Here is a 16,990-nt window from a genome sequence, read left to right on the forward strand (position 1 = left end):
TATCGATCAGCTTTTGATAGACATCAACTCATGGCCGCATGAACAAGTAAACTGGTCTGAAAAGGCTAGGGTGTACAAGATACGGTACAAAGGGCAAGACTCCACTCCTCCAAATGGTGGTCAAATATTGAAGACCTTACTGCAGAAAACTCAAGGTGTTAACCTGGCAAATTTTGATAAGCCTGAAAATAAGGATGGTCCAAAAGGTATTTAAAATCTATATATCATTGATTTTGAATTGTCATCAATGTAGTTGGGATGCCTGTGGTAAATATATTTAAATACCGGTAAGCTCCAGTACAATAAGTTTGTTCTATTAGGGAATGGGAAATTCAAACGTTGATGAGGGAATGGATAAAACAAATATGAACTTTGTTTTTCTATTATTGCATGTGCAGGTTTTTTTTTACTATCTTAAACAATAATAATGTGTGCTTAGTTATATGATGTACTGTGAGTTGAAATATAGTAATTTCTTTTATATGTGGCTTACAGAATTTCGAGTAAGACGAGCACTGAAGAAGCAGGCAGGAGGTGAGATATCAGTTCCAGTTCCTCGCACCAATGAGAAGATCCGGGCATCCATCAAGCAACTAATTGAGGATGGGACATATGATGTTGGAGTCCCAGTGGTACAAACCGAAATAGTTAAGTTAGCTATTAGTAATGAGGGTGAAGTTATCCAAAAAAAGACTAATGTCTCTGCAAGAAAAATCCCCCTACAGCAAATTAGATCTGAAGCACTCGTTAGAAACAAGGATCTACTCAGAATCAAAGATGACAGTTCATATGACAAATTAACCAGAGAAGAAATAATGAGTGAGCTGAAAAGAATTAACGAAACAACTGGAGATGACACTGAAGAAATGAGAAGTCGCTTAAAGAAATTGCAGCGCCAAAGACATTGGCTAACATGGCATGACCACTCAACAGTGGCAAATCATGGGCATATGCTGTTCTGCGTAAGAGAACTGTATGACAATGCAATTCATTTAAGCACAGAAGAGTTTGCTACTAAGACAGGCCGAAGTATAGACATCCAAGCCACAATTGAAGAGCCACAGCTGTATATACTGGGTCCCAGTAGATCAACAGTAGAGGACCAAATGCAGTTTGTGCCTACAAGACAGGAAGACTTAAAGAAATTGAAAGACAATATCACAACTGAATCTGGAATAGGAATAAAGGATGTCATGAGATTCATGAATGGGGACAATCCAGCAGCAGAAATGGAAGATGGAACTCAACATGGGGGCCACTATGGATGTCCAGGTTGTGATGGTGATATTAATTTTAGCTGTGATATGGAATACTCCTTCCAGAGGAAATATAAAACGTTAGAAGAGAAAAAGAATTTGATTACTGCTGGTCCTGCTGGGAGAAAGAATTCACTGCATCCATTCAAGGACTTGAAAGTCAATGAACTCAAAGCTGAGCTTAGAGCTAGGGGTATGTCTGATGAAGGGAAAAAGAATGAGCTACAGAAAGAGCTAGCAGAAGTACTAGGTGGAACAACTAGACTGCCTGCATTGCTACACCATAATGCCTCAGTTCAAGATCTCAATCTGGAAATGTATGAAGTGCTGTGCTTTGAACCATTACATTGTTTGATGAACCACATCAAAAACATCTTGCAAGAACTGCCTCATCACATAACAGACATTGACACATTGATCAAGCTTAAGGAAATCCTTTCTGTACAGCTAGGTAAAGAGAAACTTAGAGGTGTGGACTACAGAAAGACACTTCTTTATGTGACAATTGCCCTTTACCCACTGGCCAACCGGGAAGTTAAACTTCTACTTGTAACTTTGTGTGAAATGGCTGAGATCTATTATAGCCAGGATGAGAAGAGATGCCCCAAGATGATCCTACGCCTCCACAACCTTTGTTGGAGGCATGCTATTCAATGCCGAAGAGTACTGACTCCTCCAAAGTCCCTGAGCTACAGAAAACTTTTTGGATTGTACTTCCACAGCTGCATCACACACTCCTCACAGCTTCTTAGAATAACATCCCACAGGTCCATTAATGCTGAAATGTTTGAAAGATTTTTTGAGAAGATATCAGATATCACTTCCAAGACTTGGAGCAGGAGAATACAAGATCTGCCAAAGAATGCCATTCTTCATGTCAAACAAGATCCATCCAAACCTGGTCTAAACTATGTTCTCAAAGAAGAAAGGGAGATCAGCAAACTAGCTAAGTCTCTTCCAAGGATGGGAAATACCTTTGTGCCCACAACTGATCTGATGAAATATGCAGGGGACTGGGAGGCACACCTGAAGCTCATTGCAGACTATTTGGAGCCAGGAGAAGGAGTATGGTGGAAAGAAGTTGTTGGTGGAATAGAATTCCTTGATGGTCATGATGAAACAAGCTTCAGAGAAGAGGGACCACAGCTTCATCATTTTCGATCAAGTACAATAAAGAAGGAGCAACAACATCTAGACACTTCCTGGAACAAATGCCTAGAGAGCAAGGTCAAGATTCCAGCAACAAAGCTGAGAGATGCCAAGGGTAAGTGGCATGTCCCTGAAACATGCTATTGCTCTGGAACTGTGCCTGATGATGAGGATGACAATGCCATTTCTACAGAGCAAATGATTCAGCTAATAACAGAAGACAGTGATGTTGGTAATGCCTTGGCTGATGATGAGGACAACATGGATGGAGAAGCCTTTACAACTACATGTGACATAGAATCAGAAGAAGAACAAATGGCTGCACATCAAGAGATGACTGAAGAAATGCATGGAAGTGTCTTGGGTGATGACAAGACCAGAGGGACAGAGAATGTATTGACTGCTGTAAATAAAACACCAACAACTGCTGAAGAAGGAAACAAACTACATGGTAAAAGGCCATACTCATTTCCTGAGGTCAATGAATGTACACCAGAAACCAAAAAGAAAAAGAATTCAGATGAAACAAACAATCAACAACTCAACTCCAAGACAGCAAAAGCCTTATGTACAGTGCTAGGCCCCTGTGAGGAAGTTTTGAAGTATGACAAACTAAGAGAGAATTTAAGACATAATTCCAAATCAAGGTTTCACATTGAAAGATATGAAACTCACCTTGTGAAAATCCAAATTGCAGTTCTCAAAGCTTTCAAACATCTGAGCTCATTCCTTGACGATGCTGAAGAGCCTGTAGTACAAGTAGATGAGTTCAAAACAAAGAAAATACAATTAAAAACAGCTTCAGAACTTCTTAAATTATGGAAAATAACTGTACACTTCCAATAGGTAGTATGATGTTTACATGTCTCAAGAAATATAAAAGGGCCATTATATGTATACATCATGTATATTAAATTAATAATTTTTTTGTATGAGATTAATAAGATAGTATTTCTAGATGAAGCTGCTGTTAGAACTATTCACACCAATGACTAAATACAGATGTTAAGAAGCATTCACAAACACAACTACCTACTGCAGTGAATATGTTTGAAAACAACTTTGTATATAGAGAAAGCATCCATTACTGCTATTTTTGTATTTAATTGTATAAATATTTAAATAACTTTGTATATAGATGAAGCATGTATTGTTATTTTTGCATTCGAGTGTATAATATTTTAAATAACTTTGTATATAGATGAAACATGATTTGCTATTTTCACATTTTTAAACGATTTTGTATATACATCAAGCATGTATTATTAATTTTTTACATACTTTTGAGGGCACAAAAAATTTCTAAATAAATTATTTATTTATAAAGTTAGAATCATCATGTTATGGGTTGTATATAGGGAATAATCCAGCTATAGATTGGGACATCAAACTAAAACAAAGATCAATTAAATTGATAATGTACGAAACTTACCATGAGAAACGACAACTTTTGTCCACCAATTATGATGACAAGCTAATGTATTATAAGCCTATCAAATAGCTTACAAATACACCCAGCAATATTACATTGTCTGGAAGCAAATACAAAATTAGTGTTGTAGCAAATTTCTGGAGGCAATCACTGATAAAAATACAACGCAACAACAATTCCTAGGTTAGAAGAACTCGGTATTGTGACCTGTTTCATCCGCAAAACATATAAGATTTATAAGTTCAACTTGTAAACAAGCAGCAAAAAAACCCGGGCAAAAAAAAAAACAATGGAAAATTTGAAAAACATTCTTACAAAGCTTGGTGAATAAGATTTGCATCGCTTTGGATAAGCCTTATTGTGTTTAACCTTCAACGGCTCTAATGTTTCTCAATTCGACTTGTAGCAGAGTCAAACAAAAATGCAAACTTCGTGATAATACGGTTTCATTACCGTTGCGTTCGAATCTTTAAAATTTTAATTGACCTTAAAAGGTCAAGTTAAAACAACAACTTGGTATCACTCACCTTCATTCATCATATCTCATGAACTTCTGTTGTTCCCATCTTCAAACATACAAACTCAGCTTTGTACAACCAAGAAAGAAAAATACCTTTCATAGCAAACAACGCTTCGAATCTCATTTTGAATCTTCGGCCGCGTGTATCCCTAAGCATCCGCCATCTTGGATTTGCCAGCAAAGGAAAAAGCTTCGCGGGGGATATTTTGAAACTATTTACCAGGCCTTAATACACCTGAGTTCACTATAAAGATAATTTAATCCATCATGTCCAGTCACGAGGTTGAGTATAAACCAAGCACCGCATCCGTGCTTGGTAATAATTCGAAAACATATATAATTCTAAATCCTTGATTGTATTTTTTTTGACAAGAGATCTTCTTTGTTTGAAACAACACGTATCAGAGTAGTTGAACTTTATCCTAAAGATTATTTCGCTTTACAAGCAAACCAGTGGTAAGACTTAGTACTACAGCGGAAAAAAAACAAAAAAAACCAGCTAAGTGCCCCTAAGGGCAGACTGGCCGAATGACTTTAAGGTAATAGTAAACTGTTCTCCTGCTCTAGTCAAAACAGATACTGCATTGTTTGCATTTATCATCCATTTACTACCACTACCAAAATCCTCAGCTGTACACTTTGTTTTTTAGTTTAATAATTAGCACTAATTTCCTTACTATTTTCATCAGGGGACAGAAAGAAAAGTTGCAGTCTAGAGCGACATTCTTGAATACAGTGAGTCAAAATGACGCTATCTTGCAAACGACTATAGATAAACCTTTTCAGCCATTTTAGCGTGATGTCTTCTCATCTTAGAACACGAGCCAAGTTTCAAGAGTATTTTAATTTAAAATAAAGGGTGTATAATCGAACTAGAAATGAAAAAGAACATACTCTAGCCTGAAAAGATATAACTAGCTAAAAACTAGTGTGAGCTGCGTCGGTGTTTCTAATGAAACAGTAATGATGAAAAGGTAAATTATACACCGTGAAAAGATGAAAAAACTTACTGACGTTTCGGACGCTAGTCCTTCGTCGGAGTAAAAGAGGAATTATTTCCTGTCAAAAATTCCTTTTTCTCAAATGTTTATAAAAAGAATTATTGCTGTCAATGGTGCTTTCCAAAAGTCTGTTCATATCAAGTCTGATGTCTTTATCGAGCCGTTATTCCAGATTAAGGTACTTGAGTGCACTTACTCGTAATCAATACATTAATACGATAAGACCATGGGATATTAGTATAATCTCTTTGCAATAACATTACTAAGTAGATATGAAGCATTCTTGAGTAAGCTAAGCCTACTGGTACAATCTATACAGATCAACACCGAATGTATAAGATGGAAATATTTCATGTAAGAGGCGAGACAATTGACGCTTGACCGATAGGTACTGACCATCACCGAGGCAGGGTCTCTGTATTGATACAAGGCTCGAAAGCTTCACAAATCATCTACAAGATTTGGAAGACATGAAAATTCATGTACGCACAATGTAAAGGCGGTACTGAACACAGTTTCACTGAGAGAATTTCCTTGTTTTTCTTGTATTTAAAGATTAATCTTCCTAAACTTCTCTATCTATAAAGAGGCAACAAGTCGATAAGAGGGGTAAATTGGATTACCAGATATATTTCTCTTTATATGTTTGGCACATGTTATATGTCTACATATAGTATAGATCATAGATAGGGTAATTTCCTGTGAGAAATCTGTGTTTTGTTAACGGCTACGCATTTTCGCGGGACGTTTGCCAAGGTGCCTTGAAATCAGAAATTTGTTTTGTGAGAAGACCGCCTCCCGCGAAAAAAAAAACATGTTTATTTGCTCATTTTTCCATGATTGTGCATGCGTTAATGCGTTTCTCATACAGTTTTCTTGCTTCCCAAGGTCTTTTATTTTTTTATCGTGGGGACAGCCTCGTTGGACAATAGGCGACTTGCACTAAGAGGTCACGTGATCAAATCAGCCATTGTCGCTGGCATTCTACAGGATTTTAGTATGCGAGTGTAAAAAAAGATGGCGGATTCGGATAGTTTTTTGGTGATAAAAGGTAAGTTAGCGCACTAAATAACGATAAAAATCCCCTTTTCTTGCAAGAATTATATTCTTAATAGATATTTAAAGTAGATTTTTGCTATTAACTCGCCAAGAAGAGAAAAAATATGGCATTTTTTGAGCTATGATGTGAAGACCTACGAAGTGTTTAGTCTTGTTTCGCCCGCTGCATGACTTCAAAACATGCCATATTTTCCCTCTTCATGGCGAATGCAGCAAAAATCTACTTTAGGTATCTATTAGAACTATATTTCTTGCAAGAAAAATGCATTTTTCAGCCAACAGACTGCAATATTAAACATATTGCAGTCGGTTATGTGCAATATTTTTAATATTGCAGTTTGGTCTATGTATTTAGCGCGTATAAGTTCACTCCGATGAAGGACTAACGTCCGAAACGTCAGTTTCATTTTTACATACCATACGGTGTTACATATTATCTATCTATAAACTAAGTTTACCCCTGTTAATTTCCCTTCTGACAAAAAACACCGCTCCCGTATTTCTGAGAATGTTTGCTTTCAAATGTTGTCACACAGCAATCAACGATATAGTGCAGAGAGAGAACAATGGGGTGGGATACTAAAAAGTGAATATGTATTAGATAGCTACTTCGGTGACACAGCAATAAATTGCTGCGTGTCATAGTAGCTATCTATCACATAATAGGATAGTATTAATCAATATAACGCCTGTAAATGCACAGAGAAATTAAATATTGTGATACTTGTGTTATTTAATAGTCACAATAAAGATAAACCTTTATCTGGCACCCATCATCCCGAGTATTTTTTACGGGAGCAAATGAACGGAGCAAATTGTACGAAAAACTTTAAATCAATCCTTCTATCAGCAAATGTAAGAATTATAGAGGCATATATTCGACAACCATCGTAGCTTTTCAACCAATTCGTTTAGGAACATGAATTACATTGCAGTCTTATCAAACATCTCAAATCATCAATATCGCTCTTTATAATATAACGATTGATTGATTATCAAAAACATAGTCTAGCTTGAGATTCATAATGTCAAGTGACGCTTTGATGTTCTGCTTGGTCGGGTGTCTCCACCTTTGAAGAATGGAAGGTTCAAAGAACGATATGTTTCTTTCTTATTCGTATCAAATCTTAGCTTTATTTTTTAATAAAAATATATTATCTACATGCGACTTTTTTCACTCAACTGATATATACCTTGTATACATAATACATTACGTTTTTACAAGTATGGACCTTACATCAAACGGCAACAATGTTTAGAAAATGGTGCGTAAATAGATAGATGCATTAGATTTACTACAATCTGGGACAAAATTAGTTACAAAATATAACTTATAACTTTTATTTTCAAAGAGTTCCCCCCATCCCCCTATCTACCCAATGCTGTGTTTTGAGACAAATCAGTCACCAGAACAAGAAGTGCCCCGGGGGAGGGGGTATTGGGAAGGGGGAGGGGGGGGGGGGGGGGCTGAAGGAAACAGCAGAAAAGTGCCAAGGACCGGCATCCAAATTATGTCATTAAAAGGACAATGTAACAATAATTTTGTCCACGATTGTAGGTAAAACTACCAGAGAATAATCTACCAGTAAGATAAATTATTGACCATAAATTAATCGACTTTTCCGCAGTAAAAAATGTAGATCCCTAGTGATCATAGAGGTCAGTGTTGCTTGAGGAGTATTGATGGATGTGTATACAAATTTTAGCAAAACGTTATGTTTATAACCTGATGGTGCTGCACCTCTTTATTTTGTACCGTGTTGTCGTCTACTGACACGATCAATGTCCAATGGACGATAAATATTTTGGAGCAAGAATTTTTTGAGCAAAACATAAATTAGTCGACTTTTCCGCAGTAAAAACTGTAGATCTCTAGTGATCATAGAGGTCAGTGTTGCTTGAAGAGTATTAATGGATGTGTATGCAAATTTTAGCAAAACGTTATGTTTATAACCTGATGGTGCTGCACCTCTTTTTTTTGTACCGTGTTGTCGTCTACTGACACGATCAATCTCCAATGGACGATAAATATTTTGGAGCAAGAATTTTTTGAGCAAAACATAAATTAGTCGACTTTTCCGCAGTAAAAAATGTAGATCTCTAGTGATCATAGAGGTCAGTGTTGCTTGAAGAGTATTGATGGATTTGTATGCATTTTTTTAAAAAGTTATGTTTGTAACCTGATGGTACTGCACCTCTTTTGTACCGTGTTGTCGTATACTGACACGATCAATGTTCAATGGACGATAAATATTTTGGAGAAAGAATTTTTTGAGCAAAAGATTTCAGATAATTTCAATAATAATTAGTTTACCCAAAAGAATGATTATAGAAAATGTCAAGTGTTATTCAAATTTTTAGTATATAAAGCTCTCAAATCAAACATTTCTAATAGCGCATACTTCAGCTTAAACTCAAGTGAGCAACTTGTTATTAACTTAGTGCAGCAACATTCATTTTGATTGTCACCCGATACCTTTTATAATGACTTTCCTGATTGGCTTAGGCTTAGTCACGTGAGAAAATCTATCGTTCATCTATTGTTGAGTCAACATGGCTGCCGCGTGATAAAGGCCCACAGTCCAGTTAAATGTGTCATCTGTCAAAAGCCAAATGGATTTCTGTCACGTGCAGTTGACTTCCATCTTGTGACAGCTTTTTCCGGCTGGCACTGTTTAGGCTATATCGTGTGACTCATCTCACATTCTCTTAGCAAAAAGTTATTGCTCACGTGATAGCACTTCGTCACGTGAATAACGATGGGCGTACATATGACATGACGAATAGTGCATAAATAACTCAGACAGCCGGCTCTATCTTGTCACCGGCCTTTTTCTGTTAGAAAGGAAAAAAAGCTTGGTCAATAAACATATATCTAAAACACGATTACTCCGACGAATGAGGAATGTCCTTACTTAACACGTCGTCCCATATTTTTACACGCGCGTATTCTTCAGGAAGCCATGTTTCTGGTCTGCTCAACAAACTGGAAGAGTTAGGAAATAACTTTGGCGTTAGATTTTTCAATTCATACACTACTATGTCTCACTCATGGTTAGAAGGTATTTCTCCTGATTCCCTGGTTTGCTCTCCGTCCGCAAAACTCAACAATCTAAATGCTAATTCGATCTGTGAGATAGCCGTACCTCGACTTTGTTCAGCCCACTCGAGGCTGTTTCAAGGTGTCGATAAAATTTGAAGGGTTTCTTAAAAAGAAATATGGGCTCGTGTCATGATTCGTACAATATTAGAATTGTTGGATCAGTGTAAATTAAAATTTGTCAGACATTTTCAAAGTGTAACCGGCCCTAAGGCGAAACGGAACTTACCCGGAACTAGATGACATGGAAAACGATGCCATACAGTTTTCAGACGCTCTTCTTGCGGGCGCCATCAAGCCTCTAAATATGAAAAACTCTTGATAAATATGTTTTTTTTAAATACTTTTGTTTTCCCCTCTTTTTTGCTTCTTTTTTGTTGTCCGGCTTAGAATGGAAATTTGTTCTACCACTCAACCTCTTTGATGTAGCTGTCAAGCTGTTATATCATATTTGACATTTAATTCATCATTGAAAACTATATCTACAGAACAAACTTCTTGAAGAAACAGACTAAAAGAATCGATGTTGTTACTCATGGCATTGGGCTAGTTAAGAGTAGAATCTATGCCTCAGCCACATACTTAAAACCTTTCTCGTGTTATAAGTTACCGTGTCGTTTCCTTTTATTTACAGAATGTTTACCTTTTCACAGTCTGCATAGATATATTGATTCCCTTTTCTTTGAATTTGGCATAAACTTCTTCGCATTCCTCAGATGCAGCAACATCATCTTCTCCCTTGAAAAAGCAAATATAATATAAAATATAAAATATAATCATAATTTATAATATATTATAATTTATGTATTATAATCATAATTTATATAATATAAAAATATAATATAAGCAAAAATGTTAGAAACTGAACTAGGGTGATTTTGGAGGTGGGAATACAGGTTATATGCAAGACTTCCGTCCCCTTTGTTATCAAATTAATACTGCATGTGTCATTGATAGCGAGTGTTGTCGATTTTGCGCGCCTTCACGGTAGTTTCGGAATAACTTTTCGCTTCAGGAGTAGATCCATAAGAAAAAATATTTTGTATCCCAAGAGAATGAAATGACAACAAAACAAAACAAAAAACCAAGAAGACGATGCAGCCAAGTTGGAGAGTATACAAAAAAAAACCTATGTAAATCATTCAACATAGCGGCTAGTATTAATAAAAATATAGCAACATAAGATATACGCCTAACCGAAATATGGCGACCACTTTGAATATTAATTGTTCTGGACTGACTTGCCTCGTGCTCGGTGGAAAGACAAAATCGTTTTCATATGTAAGAGAGGCTAGTCAGTCCAGAACAATAGCTATTTAAATTGCTCGCCATATTTGGATTCAGTATATAGGAATTGACTATAAAATGTCGGACTTTTGTTTGCAGTTGGAAAATATAAAGCCAGCTATTAGCCATTCTGAGGTGGAGGGAAAAATGGATCGCGCTGTTATTGCAGTGCAAAATGGGACTGCTTTAGGGGACATATTTCCAAGATGGCGCCTTTTTTCGTCTATTGTCCCATGTTAAAATCCCACACTGCACTGTAATAACGTGACCCATTTTTTTCGCTAATACAAAACACTCAATAAATATTTACGGCCTATAGTTTTTGTATTCCTTCGCTATTTTTAACCTCGTGATAATAAGTTTATTTGTTTGAATTTTATATCCACAGGCATTACCAAAGTGACCCAGACGTGGGTTAAGATGGGAAAACATTAATAAGTGAATATGAATAAGTGAATACTTACAGGTCCCCATACGAAGCCCATGTCCTTGTGTTCACTTTGATCTTTTTTGTTCTCCTTTTTCCTCTTCACTCTTGGATCTGTTTTATCGAACAATCAAACTGCTAGTAAATGGTGGATCAATTGAGTGTTATTAGTAAGGTATTAATAAGTTAAAACCGGATGCAAAGCCCTGACAATTAGCCATTCCGAGGCTGAGAAATATCTGGGTCGAGTAGACGTTGCTGGGCATTGTGGAGCTGTGACAACATAGTCGTTATCTTGAGAAAGAATCCCCTAAAAAAATCCCACAATATTAACTCGACCCAGTCATTAAGAACATAGATTCTTAAAAATATCTTTCAGCAACCAATTACATTGCAACCAAAGATTAAATGAGATTTACGTGACGTCATATACATCATGAAGAGAAATCCTGAGTTGTATTAAGGACGTTCATGGGCATTGTTCGCGCGCATCCTTTCTACGCATGAATTTAGTGAGCGGGCGCTCGTCGTGATGACGACTTTCCAATGCTTCGAGAAGCAAAATATTATAAAAACGTCTTTAATCTTTTTAGCTCTAAAACTAAGTCGGGCACCCCCTTTTTTATTTAGTGTTTTGAAAGTACTCGGTAATACCAAACTTTAGAGAAAATCAAGTCCACACTCGTAGCCCAATAAAATTTTTTGTTATATAGCTACGAAATTTTCCGATATAACGAACACTCTCATTGGCTGAAAGAAGACCACGTGACACTAGTGAAATCTAAATGTATCTCGACCGGGAAATAAGTTACTTATTTCCCAGTCAGGGAATAAGTTGTACCTGACAACAATCGTGAAAATAAACAAGTGCACGTGATCAGAACGTGAAAATCGCTGATGGCGTGAAATTTTGCACCAATCAAAAACAACAGAGCGGGAGCAGATATTTTGCTTGAATTTTCATTACAAATGGAGCTCGAAGCGAAATAATAGAGAAATTAGAGACTTTTATTGAGAAAGAGGATTTGGAAAATACGAAAAAAGCGACTAAAAATGCTGTTGCTACTCTCCTCGCTTTTTGGTAGAGAAATACAAGACCGTATGTGAGTTGTATTTGCAAAATCATGGTCATTTGGTCAGTTTTCATGCATTTAACTTGCTAAATAAAGTTCTTATTTCGTAAACTGACTTCTCAATATTTCTCAATTGCTATATAACAAAGCTGCGCCAAAACATCGAGACACTCGGGAAAACAAAACTATTTCCCTCGCGACCAGACATTAAGTGTATAATATTTCTAATTTTTAACTGACAAATTTCAAATGCTAACTAGTTATTTCGTTATTTTCTGGTCTTCTGTGAAGAATGGCGTCGACCAATTGATTTTTTTCAATAAAATATGACTTATTTTTGACAGCTTTCCATGTTTACGTTGTTCACGGCGTGTTTTGTACCGTAAAAAGGGTGAACTTCCACGAATTCTGACGGCTAAACGATGTCGGGGACCCCCATTTTTATTTGTTTATTTTACTTTTAGAAAGATGTTCTTTCATCATGCAAAATTTTTTTTAAATCTGACGATGGGATTTTTTGCCCATGAACGTTCTTAAGCTCCTCATGTTTTCCTTCAACCTCTGAAAGGCTCGAAATCCTCATTTTTCAATAATGCTGATGCGAAGAGAAAGAGATGTAATTCGGAAAATATGGAAATACTTTGCATATTCTTTTTTAGAGTACTAAAGGAATCTATTGAACGTCATAAAACAAAAAAATATCAAAGATGCGATTCGTGTTTCTTCAAGCAAATTTTACTCGGAAACATCTTTTTTTTTTCAAAACTGAAATATTGTTCATATGGAAACATGAAGCTGTGAATGAAATAGTATCCTATTTGCACTTGTCCCTTCCACGCTGGATAAATATGAATGGGGTACTTGCAACCGTGTTCAGTTAAAACGGAGCAGAAAGAAACTGACAATGAGGGTGGGAAGGGGGAGGGGAAAGGCTGAACACAGTTGATGGACGGATAGGATGAGCGCGAGAGATCAAAGGAATATATAGGAAGTCGTCAATATTTCATATTTCGTCAAGTTGATTGGCTGATAGCTTTGATTAATAAGAGGACGAACTCATAGAATGCCGAATCGCTTGCGCAAAGTGTCAGCGCGAGCGATTCTTCATTCCCTGCGCTCGTGGTTCCACTTGAGTTTTGAACATTTTGGAAATCTATGGAAATCTATGAACGATTTGTTAAATTGACTACAAGATTCATACGAAACTGTGCGAGGTGGATCTGGGAGCGAACTTATTTATACTCGTTCTGTTAGGAACCGATGCGAATAGCGGAATTCTGACATCCTCATTTAATATTCAAAATGGCGACCAAAAAAGAAGAGACAAACTAGATCGCATTTCAGTTTTTCCTCTAAAATTTGCTCTGGGAAAAGAAGGCCAACATCACAAACTTGAAAGAATTATTTAGTAAATATCAGCCAGATGAATATTTCCTGCACTAGTAATGATGAAAAGGTAAATTATACACCGTGAAAAGATGAAAAAACTTAAGTTTTTCCATCTTTTCACGGTGTATAATTTACCTTTTCATCATTACTGTTTCATTAGAAACACCGACGCAGCTCACACTAGTTTTTAGCTAGTTATATCTTTTTATTTCCTGCACTACCACAACTATTGTTTAAAACAATAGCCCATCAAGGAAGCTGTTAAATATGATAATGATCGGATGAAAGCCCTTGAATTTTCAGGCGCGTTGACGGCTCTTTCAGTGCAACACTCAAGCTGAATGAAAGCTCTGTTTCTGAACGATTGAAATTAACTAGACTGCTTTTATTATTGCTGCTAATTTTTTGCTTAAGTGACGTCGTCCTATAAATTTGAAATACAATCGTGTTACGACGTTAATACAATATAATCTAAGAAGCGCATCAAGTGTTTTATTGGACGGCTGAGAGATTGCAATATCGCACGACCCACCGTCAAACCCCAAACTGCTTCTGATGCGATTACAGCCTCCACAGACCTCTCAATTTTCTGTCTGGTAAATAATAGGGTCTCAAAAGCTACAAATTCTCTAAAATTTTAATTCTGTAAAATCCTAACAAAGTGGATGGTATTTATTTGGAAAACGAGGGATTCAAAGTAAGTATGAAAAAAATAATAATTCTGTTCACTTTGATAAAACAAACGCTATCAAAATCTATAATTTCTCATTTTGTTATGCAAAGTAAATAAGCATGGTAAAAGTAAACACTGCAATTTTATAGAAAAAAATTAGGCAAGGCTTTAGAAGAAAGGGTTGACCAAGGTCAATATTCTCCTATCAAGTTCATGTCATTTACCTTAATGGCAAAGGAGAATTGATAACTTCATCCACATCTAACTAATCTAATGCTGCCTGTAAAGGAATTGGCAACTTGATCGATATGTTCGCTGGAAAATACCATAAAGCTAGTTTACAATCTGCTAATGACTTTAACAATAAACACAAGTTTAGAAATACAGAGAACCAAAAGTAGATTTATAATATAACACTAGATTTGTTCATCCAAACAGCAGAACAAGTTTCGTCTTTAATTAGTTCTATAAAAGCATAATGGCAGCAAAAACTGGTAAATGAACGAATGATACGAGTTCCAGTTGACTTGTATTTCCGTTGTTTTCATTAGGAACAGATCATGAAAATAGGAAACAAAATTATCATCATATATGCCCTTTTCTGTCAGCCCTTAATATTTGTTTGGACTACAATAGGAGCAGGTTTTTAAAGTCTAGCCTTTCGAGGCAGAGGGGAAGTTACGCAACTGCAGACTGAGATAAAGAGATAAAGCTTTGATTTAAGCATTATACCAAGGGAAGTTAATGAAATGGGATTTCATCTTACCAGGAAACTCCTTGTAATGGGATGTTTTTTCTTCTTGTTTACAATATGAACACTATTGATACATAAAACGATAAAGATCTTTTTGGCTTCATCAGTAACACATTGAGGCTCCAACAGCATCCTACTTACGCTACTGAACTTCCATATGATTCACATTTAGATTATCCAAAACAAAGGTTGGACAATCATAAGATCACAGTCCAAAATAATCGCAATCCACTATTAGCCATATTTGTTTGGAATCTCGAATATTCAAAACAAATATATCGAGATTGTTATACTTATTTATACGACTCTAAAAGAAAGAACCCTTTTCCATTAAGTAAGTTTACCCATGCTTGGTGTATAGTACAAAAATACACTTTCTTGAAGATAGATTCAAAAGATTTGACAATCCAAGTTACATAACATAGAATACCTCATATGAAACGTGATTCTAGATGGTTTCAGGAATGGCTGTTAATTATGAGGTGTAAAGCAAACCCCGATGCTCGAATATAAACCATATAAAAACAAAATATCAAGAAACTGATAGCAAATGAGGCGTGATAGAGTCGACTATCTAAGATATGATTATTTACCAAGTCAATTAGTAAGCATTTATCACCAGACAATTTAGCAATCCGCCAGGAAGACGCCAACCAAATTTTATTTTATGACAACGAATTTTCTCGTACCTACTTATTTCTAAATAATCTATTTCAGCTAGTTTACTTTTAAATTTCTAGAACATACGATAAGGGGGTGAGGGGAGGGGTAGTTCTAAGGGTTCTTGTGAAACCATTTCCCATTGCGCACCTGTTTTAAGAGAAGGGGATAATTTGTTGAGGTTAGTGTGGAGACACTGGGCAATGTTGCTTAATCTTCCTGAAATATTTCCTGTTATTTTGGCTGTGATTGAGACTGTAACACAACTTTGAATTCTGGTCATGGTGGTGTTTTACATTAATCAGTAAAGTCGTTTGTTGGTTCTGCCGCGACGTTTTTCTTAGTTCGGGTTCTCCTCGGTCTGCAAAAACCAGTTGTACCAAACTCGATGCAGAGGAAGAGCAAGAATTGGAAGAAAAATACTGGTAAAGCCTCATAATTGTAGTCTTAATTATTATTAGCTTTTCACACAAAATGCTGCGCCTTTTCTGTGGCGAAGTATTTGTAATTCACCATAAGAGCTGATGCTTAATGAGTCGAAACGCTGCAGTGAGTATGGAATATTGGTCTACGAGCTACCGATCGGTTGACTGGCTAATTTTTGAGAGCCTGACAAATAATAAATAGAGGAGAAAAATAGAGTGGGAAAATGAGATGAAATGAGAAAAACTGCCAAAGCTTGAAGAAGCATTATTGAATAAGTGTCATAAATGGACTAGACATTTGAATGGAAACAAGACAGTAAAGAAAATGAGAAATGTTTTACAATAACGTACTAAATATAAAATGTTAAATGACTTATGATCTTTTGATAAGAACTGAAGGGCTTAAGACGTGTTCACCTCGTTGTAACACGTAATTCAGAAGAGAAATATAGGACTACCCTGTTCAAACCAGTGAATGTTTCAAGTGGCTAACAATAGTGAGTAAGACAGTAATGATACATGAATACATAATATCTCAAAATGTGAGTCATGAAAGAGAAATATCATTATTGGGAGCAGCTATCGTTTGTTTCATCAATAGGATTTTAAAATGAGTTCCACGCTTGCCACCAATTAATTGAGCATGCGTCACTCAGTCAAGTTAAAATAGACACATCACGTGTAAAACAAAACGTAGAATAACTGCGAATGAAAAGAAAATTAGTTTTGATGTGGTCACATTATGAGGACAACAAAGAGAAGAACGGTCCAGTACGATAAATATT

At 36.1% G+C, this 16,990-nt stretch overlaps 2 protein-coding genes across 2 annotated transcripts in view; one reads left to right on the top strand and one right to left on the bottom strand.

Moving 5' to 3' along the window:
* The first annotated feature begins 426 nt into the window (after window positions 1-426).
* On the top strand, window positions 427-3,251 carry LOC148904697 (uncharacterized). The gene has a single exon (XM_089024480.1). It carries the CDS (start codon window positions 444-446, stop codon window positions 3,249-3,251), a length of 2,808 nt encoding a protein of 935 aa, XP_088880606.1. The 5' UTR covers window positions 427-443.
* A 4,635-nt stretch (window positions 3,252-7,886) lies between these two features.
* LOC148904698 (uncharacterized) overlaps window positions 7,887-16,990 on the bottom strand; it is a 33,235-nt gene continuing 24,131 nt past the window's right edge. Inside the window, exons 10-14 of the mRNA XM_089024902.1 lie at window positions 11,269-11,345; window positions 10,161-10,255; window positions 9,747-9,818; window positions 9,333-9,403; window positions 7,887-9,252 (exon numbers count right to left, since the gene is read on the bottom strand). Of these exons, the coding sequence (XP_088881028.1) occupies window positions 9,239-9,252; window positions 9,333-9,403; window positions 9,747-9,818; window positions 10,161-10,255; window positions 11,269-11,345 (329 nt within the window). The 3' untranslated portion in view covers window positions 7,887-9,238. The remainder of the gene's footprint in view (window positions 9,253-9,332; window positions 9,404-9,746; window positions 9,819-10,160; window positions 10,256-11,268; window positions 11,346-16,990) is intronic.

The sequence above is a fragment of the Actinia tenebrosa genome, unplaced genomic scaffold (assembly GCF_029948245.1).
Source record: "Actinia tenebrosa isolate PJP-AT-01 unplaced genomic scaffold, QUT_ActTen_1.0 PGA_scaffold9__36_contigs__length_13948895, whole genome shotgun sequence".
NCBI lineage: Eukaryota > Metazoa > Cnidaria > Anthozoa > Actiniaria > Actiniidae > Actinia > Actinia tenebrosa.

Excerpts from the sequence above, each read along its gene's own strand:
- LOC148904697 (XM_089024480.1), top strand. The coding sequence starts at position 444 with ATGATGTACTGTGAGTTGAAATATAGTAATTTCTTTTATATGTGGCTT.